General features: G+C 39.7%; 1 protein-coding gene across 1 annotated transcript in view; it reads right to left on the reverse strand.

Annotated features, from left to right (window-relative positions):
• Positions 1-17,614, reverse strand: part of Mnb (minibrain) — a 34,597-nt gene that overhangs the window by 10,507 nt on the left and 6,476 nt on the right. Inside the window, exon 2 of the mRNA XM_076794581.1 lies at positions 15,713-17,136. Coding sequence (XP_076650696.1) covers positions 15,713-15,872 — 160 coding nt within the window. The 5' untranslated portion in view covers positions 15,873-17,136. The remainder of the gene's footprint in view (positions 1-15,712; positions 17,137-17,614) is intronic.

The raw sequence follows: 17,614 nt of genomic DNA on the forward strand, positions 1-17,614 counted from the left end.
GATCGAAATCGGTAGACTGGTTCACGGAAGGGTTGACTTCACCTAAAAGTAAACTCCAGTTTGCAATCACAGTTTCCATTATAATAATTTCGAGATTAGAGATCGGTTGATCGCAATGAAATTTTCTTCTTCCGATTCGATTTCAAATGTAAACTGAATCGCATGCTTGGAGTATCAACACGACCACCGCGTCTGTAAGCGAAATATCCTGCACGCTACGACGATGGGCTCCGATCGTATCGCCAAGAATAATCCGCGAACGTCTAATTGATTTTGAAGAAGCGAAAATCGTCGATGATACGGGCCGATCTCAGAGACTGGCCGTCTTCACAATAGGGAGTTCCGGCCGTGTTTAACCGCTTTGTGTAAAATGGGTTAACGTACCAATTATCTAAAAAGTACACGAAGGTTAAAGTCATATCGGGTTTGCCTTCGCAGGGCGAATCAGGCGAGCGATGTAATCGGGTATAGAACGAGCTTCTGCGTAAAAATAAATCGAACGTACAGAATCACTTTTTGTTTACACCAATTTTCACGTTCCGAAACATTGATCTCGAAAGTTCTACGGGCATACGATCAGTAGAATTCAGCTAGCGTGACCATTTGCAATTTAACATATCTACTCATTAGAAACAGATATGCACACAGAAATGCCAAACTTTCAGAGTCGACATTTCCGAAAGCGAATAGTTTCGATTCATTTTTGCACGCGAAATTAGTCGACTTCCAGTTGGAATAATTAAAAAAAAAAATTTTTGATTTTTAATGTGAAGCGTCTTCGTAATTTCAATAATTAGACGATAAAAAAAAATGTGAAACCGGTCGTTTGACCAGTCGTGGTACGATTAGCGTTAAAGTTTGCACGATTCTTCTGATTCTTTAAAATTCTAAATTGCTTAAGAATGGCCGATAATAATCATAATTCATTATTGAAATACAGATAAGCCGCGAAGGCGGATGCGTCCATTCCGCTCGGTACAGCTTGTTGCGGCGATTATACTCGCTCCCTCCTCTTAAGGGGTTAACTGATCAATTTGGGTCTTACGCGATTTAAATTGTTAAAGGACAATATTAAGTCATGCTACGCGTTTTACACCTAAGAGTGCTTTGTGCTTACTAGACTTCGGATTTTATGCACTTACGACAAGAAAGAGTTGGTGCAATTTAAGGTAGTGAAGGGATTAAAGGAATTTGAGAATGTTGATATGTTATTTCCAGCTTGAACAGTTAAAACAAGGGAGAAGCTTTTACAGATGCTATCTCTTGGTATCGATGCAGACAATTTTTATTTTTAGGTTTGATTAGAAAAAAATTGAATTCAAGGAAGGAGTTGAATGAAAACAATTTGTTAAATCAGATTGTTGGAAAATATGTGCGAATTGCTATTAACGCCACCTAATGTGTATCACCATCTTTTAGATCATGAGTTTATTCCAAATATGAATATACAAGGTATACTAAAACCATGAAGCTTATAGTAATTTCAGCACTTCACGTTTTCTTTCATACTTTCAAAAATGTAAATTTTATGGAAGTGTTAAATGTATTATATTATTACACATGATATACTGTTTTTTTTTTTCGAACATACTAACACAGATAATTTTCACTAACCATCTCATATTTGATCAAAATAATTTCTGCATGCTCATGCACACTTTCTCTAACGATTATCCACTTTCATTGCCCCAGATTTATAAAAACAAAGTAGAGAGACATTCATCGTTTTGCCTTCAAATATTGAAAAGTTCAAGGTTTGAAACGTGTCCAAATATATTGTTATATACATATATTTTTCTTTCAACGAAATCATCACGTTTCTAGAGAATGCGAAAGTTAGTGTTTAAATACGTTTTCGATCCACTGTATGTTCGGACGAAACTGCTTGTGTTTAAAGTGCCGTAGCGTATAACATTTGTCAGTATGACCGAAGAAAGGACAAAAAATATTGATTCTAAATTTATCAAGATCCTAATGAGCCCCGCGTCTTGCAGCAACTGACGCGTCGGGCTTTCGAAACGACGATCAGGTGTAAAAATTGACATGTGATTCCTAGATGTTTATCACCATTGTTTGGAATTTTAGCGTCCTCCTGTGACAAATATTCATTAACTTCGCAAAGGTATACACAAGCGGTAAGGTAAGACAAGCGCTATCGAATAAGTGAGACAGACGTTTCGTGAAAAAAAGAGGGGGGTCTAGCAAGACGAGGGGTAATCGGGCCCGAGTATGGCAATTTTCATTTTTGTTGTGTGCCAAACAATCTTCTTTGTCTAAAATAGTACTCTGTAAAATTTCAGATTACCCATTTTACCGTTGTCCTGCTAGATTTTACCGTTTTGGTCGCGTGATCGATATCGTATCGTTGGGTCCGCGCGGACCCAGGCTGCGGTCGGCTAGGGTTTATCGAGCCTTGACACCTAAGAAGCCTGGGTCCACGGAAAAGTGGTTTAACCACGAGTATACACGAAGCACGTATGCACGATGGTGCATGTGATTGAGTATCCACGCAACGAGGTCACGAAGACTAACACAAGCCGTGCGATAACCAGCACGCATTCCGCTTCATTCATGTTTCCTGATATAGACTGACTTTCACCCATATACAACGATTCGCTAAAACTGCCCCCAGAGAGCGTTCGTACAACGCATATGCCGCCTTAGGATTTCTCGAATGGCTTCGAGCAGTCGTCACCCACCCTTGCCCGGCAAATCAGACATCGTCGCGACATTTATTTATAGCCGTTTGTTATGCAATAAGGGCTTCTCCGTCGAACCGATAAGTTTCTCGCCACCTTGCGCCGAACTGATACCTACACGGGTTTCGCATGGTTCCCTAGTGACGAAGAGGCGGCTAATAATATTTCGCGAAATAGATATGTCAAAGGTACCATTTAAGGGAGTATGCTACCCTGTAAGCCTAATAAAATCCAGTAAATCTAACTTTTTTTCGTGTATAAAGATACTGGAAGAGAACTTTTTCACAGAACATTAACACTAGGTTTACGGAGCACTACAAATGACTATTTTACATTTCCTTGTAAAAATAACACGAATATATCTGCCAAAATCTGTAGCCATTTTTTTAATTATATATACCTAGAGAAATCAATTTGCTAAATAATTCCTCATGGATCCATGTTTGCAATCCCAATCTTCGTGAATTAAAAATATTAGAATCCGTCATTTTGACGGGTCCCGTAAATCTAGTGTTAATAATACATTTCAGCTTTATTTTCATATTTTTTTTCTCTTACATAAAATTACAAAGTGGCGGAGTTGTGTAACATTGAATCACCTTGGTAGCTTGTACCCAGCGGTAGAAGTGACTGGAATATAAACAATGAAAAATTGTTGTATTAGCAAAATATAAAAGAAACAAAAACATAACAAAATCTTCAATGTAGTGTACGTTCATTTTTTATATCGTAATTCTCTAAATATTTATAAATGTTCCGGGTTAACTTTCTTTTCAGCGAAATAGATATTTTTGCTTTTCACAGCCGCAATTACCTTATTCTACAAAATTATTGAACAATCGTGCGCTACATCGAAGATAATCTCCTTTTGTTCAAGTTAACACAATAACTTCTTATCTTTTACCAAGACACCAAGGGTTTGCCGGACATGCAGATAGATAATGTTATACAACTCCAGGATTTTGTAATTTTAATGTTGCTTAACACTTTGAACGCCCAACTAGACACCCCAAAAATTCCATAAAATCAAAGTAAGTTATAGAATGAAATAAAAATTGCCAAAAATTAAATGTATGATACTGAGTAATCCTCCAACTTTCTTGCATGTTACAGATCCTAATCGAGTTTAGTACAATGAACATATCAACGTAAAAATTCATTTTAAAACCGGCACAAATAATTCCGTCACCCACATATGTGCGGCGACGAACGTGTTAAACTATATACTATGATTGGTGCAATTAAGGTTTCAAATTTGTTCGCTGTGCGATTTGAAAAATTCCGCACCGTGTCTCTCTTACGGTTTCGATACTGTTCTGTGTAGAATTTCTCGGGATTTTCGTATCTTCTAATTGCTGGGTTTCATAGTGTCTCGGGCGCGACTGAAAATCGCGTGGCGTCTGAAGGGTCAATTGATCCCGATTAAAGCCCCGGAAGTCTAACGGTTCCACGGGTTGAGAATCTCTGCAGAAGGGATCGAACCCAGACTGTTACCGGGGGCTAACGCAACTGCGAGTGTCAAGAGGACATGTGCTACTTATAACCTACTTCGTTCCTAATCTTTTATTGTTTTCGAAATATCGGAGACGTTCCCGTTACCGGACCGCGAACGTTTCTGTGAATTCAGACGTCCGCTGACAAATTTCAAGCAATTTGTCCGAGAAGCTCACGGCGAACCCACCGAGCATTGAAAATAACCGGCGCGCGTTGTTTCCTGAAAGCCGGAAGATTTATACTGATTTTTTTATAACGCCTATTCGAGTAATTTATTCAATCATTTCCTACAGAAACAATCGAACCGTTCGATACAAACCTGGTCAATATTTGTCTATCACTAGCGAAGGGATTAGTCGTCGTTGAATAGAATAATCATAGTATAATTTTATTATACTATTTTTGCATCAGACGAAATTTCAAACTGACAACCAACATGTACACATAATGTTAAAGATCTACAACGTCCAAAACCGTTGCATGAATTTTTATTTTGTCAAGTATATAGTCTAGAAAATGAACATTCATAGCGGTTTCGTGATACTTTTGGAAAATCATACTAAATTGCCAAAGCAAACCGAGGAAATAGGTACCCGAGTTAAAACAGAAATGAAATCATATCAAATTCTACTAAATCTTAGATTTTAGAATTTTTTCAGAATCTTCATACATGCACGAAATTTTGCAGTCGAGTAGGTCCAAAAAAAAAAAGGTAAGCGCAACAACGCTGATATCTTCCTTCGAACGTGCTCAAATATAAAAACTGTACGTTCGAAGTGGTTCGAAGGTCCTCGCAAGAAGAAGCGTGCGATCCTAACACGGTTGATCTGATTAATACGAATTCGTAACGTTAATGTTTACTGAAATTTACAAATATAAACGGTAAATCCAGTAATCCTCGCCTCTGCTTCGTCGAGGATGTTCCGCATTGGAAAATCCCGCGACATGTTAACAACTCGCGAACAAAGTAAATCGGAGCCAAATCAAGGAGCTGTTGTTCCTCGTGAAATGATAGGCAACATCCGCTGTGTTTAAAATTGCTACCTTAAGCCGTATGTACGTACAAGCTATTCGATATTACGTACACAATGCTATTGTTGAGATGCCCGAAGAATATGTATTCAATGAACGTTCATCCGGTTAACGTAAGCATTTTCATGAATGTGTATCAAGCGGACGTTTCCCGTTTACCGAATCGTTCTTTCGCGCATCGAACTATCGCGAACGACACAATCTGGTTTCGACAAATTCTTCGGCTTCATTCAATTTGTTCATTCGAAGGATCCTTTAATATTATAGATAAGAAAAACAGACGCGAAGGTTCCGTTATACTGCACTGAAAATTTAACGAGCTATATAAATACCATCTAAACAGAAAGAATTAATCATTTCATGGTATTTTCATGGTATTTCGCTTATCTTGCTTCTTCGATGACCAAAACTGCAAAGGGCTAATCTTTTTTGTACATCAACTGCAATCACGAAAAGGGTTCATTATTATCTGAATTGTTTTCCGCGTTACAATTAAGTTCATGTAAAATGCAAGAGTACCACTTTGCAGGTGTTTATCGCAGATTCTTGCGATGGATCTATATCCGATCGATCACTGTATCGTTGAAGAGATTTGATTCGCCTAAATCGAAAACTCTTCCGACGGAAAGTTAGATGTTCAGTATGCAATTCAGTACCGATTTTCAATTTCGAGAGGCTGATGTTTCTGCATGAAATTACCTACGATCTCAATGATACCATTCGAGTACCAACGATATATATCCATAATTGGTGCGACGGGATGACAATGCATCGAATCGTAATATTAAACGCCACAGTTATAAAACCTATTGTAATACTATCATCGAAAACAAATGAGCTGCCTGTATTGAAATAAACTAAGGAAACGGTCCCGCTGCACAGATAATTGCATCGTTAGCGCACCGTTTCTCTGCGTGTATTCTTCAATGAAATTACGCGTCTACGAGCGACTGCACAAGACACGCTTTTGCTGAAACTTGTTTGCTTAAAAATACATTCAAGTATCACCGATACAGTCGACTGTTCAGAATTACTTCCTGTACACTTCGCGATCGTCATTGAACTGTAGACATTTATCAAAATCTTACGGGTCATCCGAACATTATCGGAACACTGAACTTCCGATTCTTGAAGTATTGTCGATATTTAAACCGTGATAATTTCGTGAAAAATAAAGAAAGGAGCAAAACAACAAACGTCGACTCGCTCTTAAGCTCGATTAACCTTGAGAATTATACAAATTCAAATTAACCTATTGCTTGCCGACAATAATGAAAAGTTATAAGTAGACTGCTGACGTTTGTGCGAAGTAAAAATTGTCTGCATCGATTAGACGAAGGGGGAGTTGCAGAAAAATTGATTCCGTCTCTTATTAATTTGAGCAGGTGGTAATAATGTACCAGTAAAATTAAATTCATTTTGCCCACTCATCTTTGCCATAAAATCCGCAGTCTAGTTACAAGTTCTTCAAGTTTCCATCGATATTCGTAGGTATGTATCACATCGATGTTTCATACAAGCGTCAACGTAATTTTCACTGTCTCCGCGCGATTAAAAAAGATTGAACATCGCATCCGATACGGACAAAATGGTAACTACAGAGCTCTGACAATTCGAGAAGGGACTCGCGAGAGAGAAAAGGTCCGGGAGTCGCAGAAGGGAGGACTCGGCCGTAATTTTCCAACCAGAGAAGCAATCCAACACGCATTACCCGCGCTCATTTCTAAGCGTTCAGGTCCTGGCTATTTAAGTTCTCTAATTTCCCAATTAACAGCGAGTTACAATTACGAGGTACAAAGAGACCGCTAGAAACGAAAACGTATAGGCTGCGGCGTATCGCTGACCATCGCTGCCAAAATTCCGGTCGAAGCTTTCGGTCAGAAGACGGAAATTGTCTATTCCGAGAAGAAGCGCTGAAGCTATAGAACAGAGACTAACGAGAGACAGACAGTGCGACGCGCAGAAGAACAAACGAACACGGGAATAAAAGTGATTTTGGGTAAACGATTCGTAACGAGGAATGAGTGATAAGGGATAAGGGAGGAAGAAATCGCGGAAGGGAAAAGAAAGCGAGGAAGACAGAAGGAGGGGAAGAAAAAGAGACAACGTGATGCGACGCAGGATTCATCCTGCAGGGCGACAGCACACGGAAAAGAGCTCGACAGGAGGAAGAAGGAGGCGGACAGGATGGGACGGGACGGGACGGGCCGGGACGGGACGAAACGGGACGGGACGGAACGGGATGGGACGTTGGAGGAAACAGAAGAGAGGATAAGGGCAGGCAGCATAGCAACAGAAAGACAGCTTCAAAACGAACAGTTGAGCGGTTCTGGTGCTGTTGCCGGTGGTGTTGCTTGCTCTTGCTGTTACCGTTACCGACTACGGAGTCTCGGCTGTACGACGTGCACGGGAAGAGGAAAGCAGTGGGCGAGGGAAATGAGAAGTCGGTACGCGCGCGCGTGCGAGCGGGTGGACGGGCGCGGGCGGGCGGGCACAGGCGGGTACAGGCGGGCGAGCGGCGAGCGACCGGTCGCTCACGCTCGGCCGGCCGGGCGTGTGTGTCTGTGTGTGAATGAGATAGGGGGTGAATGCGATAGCAAAAGAGGAGAGTCGCGTATTGATCGTGTCGCACGGGGGTGGAGCAACCGCCGACCGACTGGCTGGTCTGTCTTCTATACCGGCGCGAGTTGCGTCGAGAGAACAAGACGGTAAATGCACAGAGGAGAGACAGAGTCGGCCGAAGAACGACAGAGAGAATGAACGACCGAGAGAGAGAGAGAGAACCTCTCTCTCTCTCTCTCTCTCTCCGTCTGTATATCAACACCATAGGCTATAATAGAAAGTATCGAGGACGACCGAGCGAAGACGGTGCACGCCTTCGGTCGCCTTGAAATCAGGTGACCGCGACTTATACCACCGGTTACACAGTCTTTTCTTCCCTCTTTGACGCACGATCTCCTTGAAGACAAACGGAAGAAAGTGATTATTCGAGCACGCATCGATCTCGACGAGAGACTAGTCCGGCTTTTGATCTTCGCGGAATTGGCCCGCGGACCGAGCCGCCAGACGGAGAAATAACTCAGGTCCCGGCTACGTTCGACGATCGGCCAGCTCCCCCGGTGCGGTGGATGGCCTGCGATGATCCTGCGGCAACCCGAGTATCAGGAAAAATTACATGGACAATGCCATCACCCGCCACCCACACCCAGACCGCATCCCCCCACCGCCCCCTATCCCCCCGGCCACCTGTCTTCGACCGCATCTTGTGACGCCGCTTATACAGACTTCCGCGTTTACCTCTCATTCAGAGATTTCTTCCGCGTACTTTTGCACCGCGGCCCGGCAAGGTTGCGTGCAGAATTATTAGTTCGGAGATGCAGGTGCGCTTTAGGTTACTTATTCGTCGGCGGCTCGACGGCGCACAGTGGTGCGAAATGGCGAAAAAGCGGCAAAAAATCTGTAAAAACGATAACTATTTAACGAATTTGTTTGAAAATTTGTGGAGAGATTGCCACAGGTACAACGTACCTTGTTTGGCAAAACAAATTTCTGTAAAAAGTTGTTGACATTAAGTAATATGGGCTAATCGAAAATCTCTGTTTTCTGCCCATTTTTTATTTATGGAAGCATACAACAAATACTTTTATAGATTTTGGTCTGGAACTAATCGTTTTGGTAAGGTGTAATATTGATCTAACTTTGTGCAAAAAATCACGAGACCCTTCGAGACCCTTTCGCCACAATTTAAGTTTAAATATCAACTTTCCGAATTTCCAAGAGTGAATCGTGCGGAAGTTACGATTATTTGATGTTCCGGGAGAAATTTTTTCGGAATATTTCTAAATAGTAAAGAAAAATGTGAACTGCATATGATTTATTAATTTTTTATGTATAAAAAAATATTTGATAACAATTTTTTTATCTTACATAAATTATTTTTATAACGTTCAATGGAGCACTACCAAAAAATACCTGTTGCGACAGTGGTCCAGTGAACGAAAATTTTGTTCATTTAACATAAAAAATTGTTATTAAATATTTTTTTATATGTACGAATATCACATTTTTCTTTATTATCTGATATGTATCCCTTAAAAATTTCACCTGAAGCATCAAATAATCGTGACTTCTTCCCCGTGATTTTTCCCATATTCTACAAAGTTTCAGCTTTAATTTAAAAAAAATTTCATCGCTCTACCTCATTACTATCGAAAGTTCCTTGATTTTGAATCCGATTTCGTCCAAATTGCCCACTGTGCGGCGTTGCAATTAAACACGGCATACCTGTCGGCGTCGTTTTTGTTTAATTATTATTTTCTGAAGAGACAATTTTTGTTTACGCGCATTTTTATGTGTCGGACATTTTCACGATGGATTCCCACCAAAGGACAACCGTTCAAGGTACTGTCGGAGGTAAGGGTTTCCAACTCTCTATGACCAACTCGTCCTCGAGTTCGAACAGTTTGGGACACGTACGAAACGTTTCTTTAAGTACTGTAAGTGTCTGAAGCACCACTAGAAATTGTTGTGGCATTATTTCAAAGAAATTACAAAAAATATTACAAAATATTGGTTACATTACAAAATTTGTATTCAATAGATCACTAAACATTTCAATGTTATATGTAGAAATCGGATCAGTTTCGTATGAATAAAATGAAAATATTGTAAGACGGAAGAAAAATTTAGTTTCAGATTGAGAACAGCGCCGAGTGCAAAGGGTTAAGAATTGTAGTTTCTCCATATGGAAGGACAGATCGTTTTGGTCAGCGCGAAAAGAGTTTTGCGATTAAAATAAGCTGAAAACAGCGGTGCTGGAGCTAATACCTCTTGGACAAACAAGACCTTCCACTATGCGAAACATGTAATACCAAACTAGCTATGGATCATAACATCCTCGAACAGAGAAAATACGCAAGCGATGAACTGTTTAACCCTCGCTCGCCTGCACCTGGGTCCGCATAGACTCAATGTTTCAAGGAATTCGTTTAACTTGTCTCCTGGAGGCCAACTTACGTTGTCATCTACTTAAATGAATATTAATCATCAGAAATATGAATAAAAGATGGCACGTCAATACAGATTCTTGTATTATAAGCCGATAAAAATTGTTCCTTACTCTTCAACATAAGTGTTTTCCTAAACGCTTTTGTATTAGGAAAGTTTTCTAATGGGAGGTTTAGTCCTATTATTATTACAATGTAATAAAAAGCAAAATTTATATAATTTGTAAACAGGACTTACATGCATTCTGTTTTTGTCACCATAGTTTGATAAAGTATTACGTTGCTACTACTATCAGCGCCATTAGTATAAAATTTGCTTGTGTGGCTTTTACTTTTTATGTAAAAGATGAGATCCACAAACTTCAAAGCCTAAATATTTGTCTCATTGTTGATTTAGTTATACAATTATACATTGTATTATTGGCAAATATTCATTCGATAAAATATTGCTCCTGTGATACTAATTAAAGAAATCAACTTTCTTACTGTCTATACAAAGAAAGAGGAGGAAATATATCAAGGTCACAAATGATAAAATTTATTTTATGTACCCCCTTATTACATCGTAACGATGTCGTAATAACTATGAAGGAAGACGTAATTTACTACACTGCACGCAACACGTGCATTATATGTATATATATATGTGAGTGTCCAGGAGTATAAGCCAGTAAAAAAGACTTCCTCATAATTACTCCTTCGTAAAGCAATCAACTTTCAAACCTTTAATCAATATATGATTTAATATATTTGGTTACTAAACACGTTTGAATGCTGTATAGAAAAGTGTATCTGAAATGAACTAATGATGCAATAAAGTATATAATAACAAGCAATTTTAGTAACTTTTTCATTATCAAAGAACAAAACAATCTTCTACATTGCCAATTTTTTTTTTTTGCAATTGACGCGGACAATTTTTATTTTGCATAAAGATCCGCAGTCTTTTTTTTTTTGCAGTTAAAGGGTACCTATTCTCTTTGATTTTTCAATTTAAAACTTTCCTTTTCTCGATTCAATTCGATCGGGCAAACGAACACAATTGCTTTTACTCCTTGCAGGTTCAATGGCTGCCGGTTCCTAAATCGAGAAATACAAAATGAAGTTAAGTTGAAAGAGGAAGACAAAGAGATGATTGTGGGGAGACAGACTGCCAAGTCGAAAATACATATCAGTCAGTAGCCGGCCGAACAGTCCAGCCTAAAGTCTTTGAATTTTTCGAGAGTCGCCGATCAGGTATCAGTCCAAAAATGGATCCCGCTATGCTATGTATTGCCAACGTGATTCGCTGCTTACAAATTCGTCTTCCTCTTCTCTTGCCCGTGATACATTTATTTTCATGTAATTCCCTCTCCGATTATTATCTCTTCTTCACACAATGCTTGTTTATTACTAATACCGAGGCAAAGTAACAATGACGCTTGTGCAGAGAAAATTCTTCTTTCTCACCCAAAACATTGAGCAATAAGTTTTATTTAGGAAAAATGTATGCTTGCTTCACGTTACCGTTACAAATCGGACGTTTTATATGCAACAATATTATTTTATTCTCTAAATGTTATTCTACTCATTTTTATGATCAATGCATAAAATCTCCAGTCTAGTTGTCACTTTACTGACTAATGTAGGATTGTATATAAAACAGTTTCCACGTTCCCATATTTTTATGAGGCTAATTCAGTCTTACAATTAGATTAATTAGATTAGAATAACGCGCCGTTCCCAACAGATGGTTTTCTGCTAGAACCAGCTGCGACTAAAAGCTCAAATTTTTGGTCTGATATAAGGCAATAGATTAATTTAGCATATTATATTACACAATGATCATTTAATGGTTTGATTCCCTTTCGTCTGCATACCAATAAGCCAAGTATTAAACAGCACAGCCGGTACAAAAGAACACAAAATCAAACAAAAATATACAAAGTTGATGACGATCAAAATATCACCTGATTAATTGTTATAGTCTGTTCTTAGAAGGAAGGTAAGCGATCAGTCTCTGTTTAGTTCAAAACCAATTGTAGTAGTGGATTTTTGTGTTGGTACACATATAGCGTTCTTTTAAACCAAAAATGCCGACTACGGTTTCCGTAAACGCTTAAAGTAATCCGTGACCATTAGCGAAAGATGAGATCATAATTTATTATGAGAGTATATGAAAATATAGAAGGATGAACAGAGAAAGAATACCGGTCCCGCATGTGTTAAAATTAATCGAACATTGAACGATGTGTATCTAATAATTACTGGAACTAAACTGTCCAAGAAATAATATACAGTGTGTCCCGCGAACTCTGTCCACCTGAAATATCTTCGTTATTTTAACACTAGGTTTACGGAGCATTAAAAGTGAGTATTTCACATTACTTTATAAAAATAAGAAGAATGTGTCTATCCAAGTTTTCAGCCATTTTTTAAATAATATATACCCAAGGAAATAAGTTTGTTGAGTAATTCCACGTAGATGGATCACCTCATAATCTCAATAATCGTGAATTAAAATTATTAGAACCCGTCATTTTCACGGGTCCCGTAAACCTAGTCTTAAACAATATGACAATTATGAATATTATGAAACATGTTCGAAGTACATAATAGGATCAACAAAGTCAAACTATTATTTAAAATGGTCAATAATTTACGATTATTGAGATCATCAAGATGCATTCATGAGAAATTATTCAACAAATTTATTTCTTTGGGTATATGTTATTTTTAAAATGGCTAAAAATTTAGATAGACACATTCTCGTGATTTTTTATAAATCAATGTAAAATAGTCACTTTTAGTGCTCCGTAAACCTAGTGTTAATCAGAATTTACCATTCTATCAAGATCAAAAAATAAGTCATTCCATTATTACTGTATTATTAATTGCTCTAAATCCTATAACTTTTGTTTCAAACCTTTCCGCGTACTGTTTCAACGAAAGAAGATATTCCAGGTAGACAGAGTTCGTGGGGACACGACTGTGCGCGATCCATCGTAGAAACCGCCGGTATAGTTTGTCTCTGCGATTTAAAAACATCCTGTAGAGTTGCAGAGGTTCGCTTAGGGTGCCTTCGGCCGTCACCAGTACTTTTCCATTGGCCAGCCTTTTCTGAAGACTCCCGAGCCTGTAACTGTACTATGCTCGCCCGTAGGACCACTAAAGCCTGCCCGAGGAATCACCGGAAATGAGTAGCGCGTATTTCTAATCGCACCCCTTCATCTTTGCGGATTAGAATGGTGACTTTCAATTTCGAAGATTTCGGTATCCAGTTAGGGCGTTTCGTTGCACGAGCAAAATACCCGGTGGACCTATAATCCCGTTCACTAAAACATATCGCTCACATATCGAGATTTTCGTCCACGTTTTCAGGTTCCTCTTACGACTCGTCGCTCGACTGTCGACCTTTATGCAAAATAAAAACGTTCCGCATTGGTTGCAGGAAGCAGATAAAAATGCCTCTTCTTCTTTAACCTTTTCAGGAATACAGGCGCACACGTGTACGCTTATTTTCCTTTTTAAATGAAAATCATTCTAAGTAAAACAAAGTGAAAATTTGTTGGTCGACAACAGAATATCTTTTCTTTCTACTTTAGAAAATTCGTCCCTGAATATTTTTACATTTTGTGCGGTATTATTATCTTGTGTGATGAGCACTTTCTAATTAGTGGTTTAAAGAAATGCACAAAAGCATCAATAAAGACATTCTCGGTTACAGTATCTGTTCAAATGATTTAACTTTTACTTCCTTTCTAATTGTAGCATAGCTTTTCACACAGTGCACAATCTAACAACTGCGCCGCGAAATTAATAAATTTATGTAATATATAAATAGATAAAATACGTATTACATAAATGCATTGTATAAGGCGTAACCAGAAGGCAGCTGACGGTTTCATTTCTTGTTTACGATAATCAATAATCTCCTAAACTGGTAAATCAAACGTTCCGTTGATCCTGATTTTCGTAAAATAATTTACAAAATCACTACTGATTTGATCGCTTCACCGCTGTTTCATACACTCGTTCTGATGCTTCGAAGAGCATGCTGTAGTCAAGCGATTTATTATATGAGTCAATCGAATCGATTGATTTTAACGTTTCCAAGATTATCTTGCTTGGATAAATAATCGACACAGGAAATTGGCGATGAGCCAGATCAAACACAGTTAGTTTTTCTGCTGTTCTAAGTTGCGTCTATTCATTTTGCAATAAACACGTTAAATCCGCAGTCTAGTAATAAACGTAATCAATTGACCGTAAAAGTCTTCAGTAGCTCTTCAAATTGTTCTATCAACCAAACTCGATTCTTGTTCGATTCAGTGATTATTATCATCTCCAGATTAATATTATTTTACTTGAGTGTATTTATTGCTCAATACGTCCAGACATGGGAACATAGCGAGGGAACGTGAGGCCCTATCTGTTGATCAGACCTCGTTCCGAATGAGCTAACGGCGAATTAGAACCGAACCACTATCGACAGTGAAGAAATTCGAGATAGGCCAGCATGAAAAATTCGTGAATCAAACTGGGAAAAACCTGTGGAGCGACGAGCGCGGCTAAAGCGAGAAGAGAAAATAGTAAAGAAGAAATGTAAAGGACAGATGAAAGTTGGCGACAGTGTTACAGTAGTGCGCGGTCAAGTTTACATAAAATGTGCACGGTTAAATTTACACGAGTCAGCTCCACTCTTTTCCCAACACTCATATGGAATGCCACGATTAGGGAAAAAGTAAATATGGACTACAGAAAATTTGATCTTCAGTTATCGTCGTCTTGCCCTTATAATTGTAGCGCCAACGGATGGCTGGGATCCTACGGATCAAAACGAGCCTAAGCACGAAGTAGATTCGCCTAATTTCACCGCTTCAATATGGAACACTCTACGTCCCAATTGTGTACAGTAGAGCCTCGCTCGATGAACGAAACGGGCCCGAAGCAAAAGACCGTGCAAAAGTCTATGTTTTACAACGAAAGAGGTATCCAATCGCATTAATTCTCAGTGCCAGTCTTCTTTTGTTTCTTCTAACTCCCCCTATGAGTTCCAGAACCTCGAACACCCGGTGGTGGGAGTGACCAGTATGAACGAGGATCACGTGCAATAAACGAGGATTCTACTGTCTATTGATCGATGAAAATAATTGTGTTTGGACTTATTTTAACCGGGAGAATCCCGGCTATCGACCGGTGCTACAATTATAAAGGTAAGACGACGATTTCCGAAAATTAAATTCCCTTTATTGCATGTTCATTTCTTCTCAGTCGTGGGCCTCCCTTTGAAATTCCGACGTGTGTACTATGTCCATCTCGCTTCCGCTCGTTGTACCGATTCTCTGACTTTGTCGAGCCGTGGCTCGGGGTCAGTCCTCGGAGAAGAGAGACGTCCTGCTCGCGAGAATTTCACTGCTGCCTCCTGAGCTGATGTAAATTCAACCGTGCCCTACTGTAATTGAAAGTAATGAGGGCATGATTTTGGACCGATATACTCACATTGTTGCTTGTGCCTGGATTCCATAAGGATCATTTGTTCGTGTTTGTGCCATGCAGCATCGGTAGTATCTGTCCCCGTCATACCCCTCGCAGCTGCAGAGGGTGGTTGGATACCCCCACGGCCCCCACCGCCTCCGCCCCCGCCGCTTCCATACTCCATACCAGCGGCACCCTTACCCTTCCCTCCCGCCCTTTCACTTCTGCCCACGGCAGTCTTCAGACGCTCACAACATGGGGCACGCCAGCCCTCTCAATACCGCTTCACAGCGCGAACCCTCTCTCCCTCTCCCCCTTCTCCCTCTCGCTCTCTATCTTTCTCTATTTCCTTCTTTCGCTCTTCTACACTGCACCTCTCTTCCTTTTCTTTCCTTCCTTCTTTCCTTTCTCCTCGATTCTTCTTTTCCTAGGTGTTCTTTTTAACCGTCTCTATTTCTTCTTGCTTTCTTTTCTCAATTAACACACCCTCGGTTTCCCGACTTTTTCTTGTTCTTGTCACCGTGCTTGTTCTTCTTCTTCTTCCTTGCTTTTATATATTACTCTCGTTTATACGATGTCTTTCTTTCCTTCTCTCTCTCTCTCTTTCGTTCTTTCACTCGTTTGCTCTATTTCTATCTCTCTCTCCCTTTCTCTCTCTCTCTCTCTCTCGTTCTCTATTTACTCTCCGCGAAGACTTCTCAGTTCATTCAAATCTATACTAAAATCACTATCTGCGGATACGATTGCTCTAGCTGCAGAAGAAACGCAATTGAATTTGGATAAAGAATGCAGAAACGAGACTCGTTAATCGTGACGCTGTGTTCCTTCTTCTTCTTCTTCTTCTTCTTCTTCTTCTTCTTCTTCTATCGTCTTCTGTTGCCACTTCCCGTTTCTCGGTTACCAAGTGGTCCACCTCTTTCGCGCGATCTTCTAGGAGAGAGAGGGAGAGAGAGAGAGAGTGAGAGAGAGAGAATGAGAGAGAGAGAAAGTCCTCGGAACCTTCTTCCGTTCAAGGACTTCTAAACGTCTTCTTGCTCGGTTCCCTTCGTTCCGGCGTAGATGTATCGCCTTTTCTCTCATACGAAAAATAACTCTTATTTACAGACGAGCTGAGTCTTTTTTTTCTTTTTCACTCTCTCTCTCTCCCCCCCTTTTTATTACACGATCCACGAGTGCCGTGTACTCGTTTTCGGTCACTCCTCTCTCGTCCGGTTCCTCTCGTTCGCGAGTTACTTCCCGTCCTTTCGATTAAACTTTGTTTAGCGTCTCGCAACGATGCGACGGTGGTGTTTCGCTCTTTCCTTTTTTCTCGTCCCCCTTCCTTCTCTGGTGCCTTTCTATCGCTACAAGACGCTACGTCTCTTCCTGCTTCGCAAATTTTCCTTTCGAAAGGCAAGATCCCTCACTCGGTTTCACTGTCAATATCCATCATCCTCGATGACTGGTGTCTGAAACCAAAACGGGAAAACGTTCGGTTTAATTTCTGTGGGCGGATGCCATAGTTCCTCGTTATCTGTCTCGAGTTTTGGTTCGTTTTCGATTAATGCACACGAATGCAAATTCAAGGCCAATACATGGTACACTTTGTGCACCAAATCAAAATAATTAGTTATTCTCGAAAATTCAATAATTCATTTCATTAAGCGGCCATGAATTGCCAAAAAGTATAAAAACAATGCCTACGATCAGATAACGAGACAAATATCGAGAATTGTTGTAACATCTTTCTTATTGCTAATCTAAACATGGTCTTTGTTATCGCAGTTTGCTCTCTAAATGCATGGTCGCAGAATATTGCAACGCAAACACCAAAAGGTTCTCGAACAATTTAATTTCCATTAGCTTTCCTAGCAGAGTATTCTAGGTAGAATAATTTAACGCTAGAACAACCGACGATTGATGTATACCTACTTCTACCGAAGGGGT

The sequence above is a fragment of the Halictus rubicundus genome, chromosome 10 (genome assembly GCF_050948215.1).
Source record: "Halictus rubicundus isolate RS-2024b chromosome 10, iyHalRubi1_principal, whole genome shotgun sequence".
NCBI lineage: Eukaryota > Metazoa > Arthropoda > Insecta > Hymenoptera > Halictidae > Halictus > Halictus rubicundus.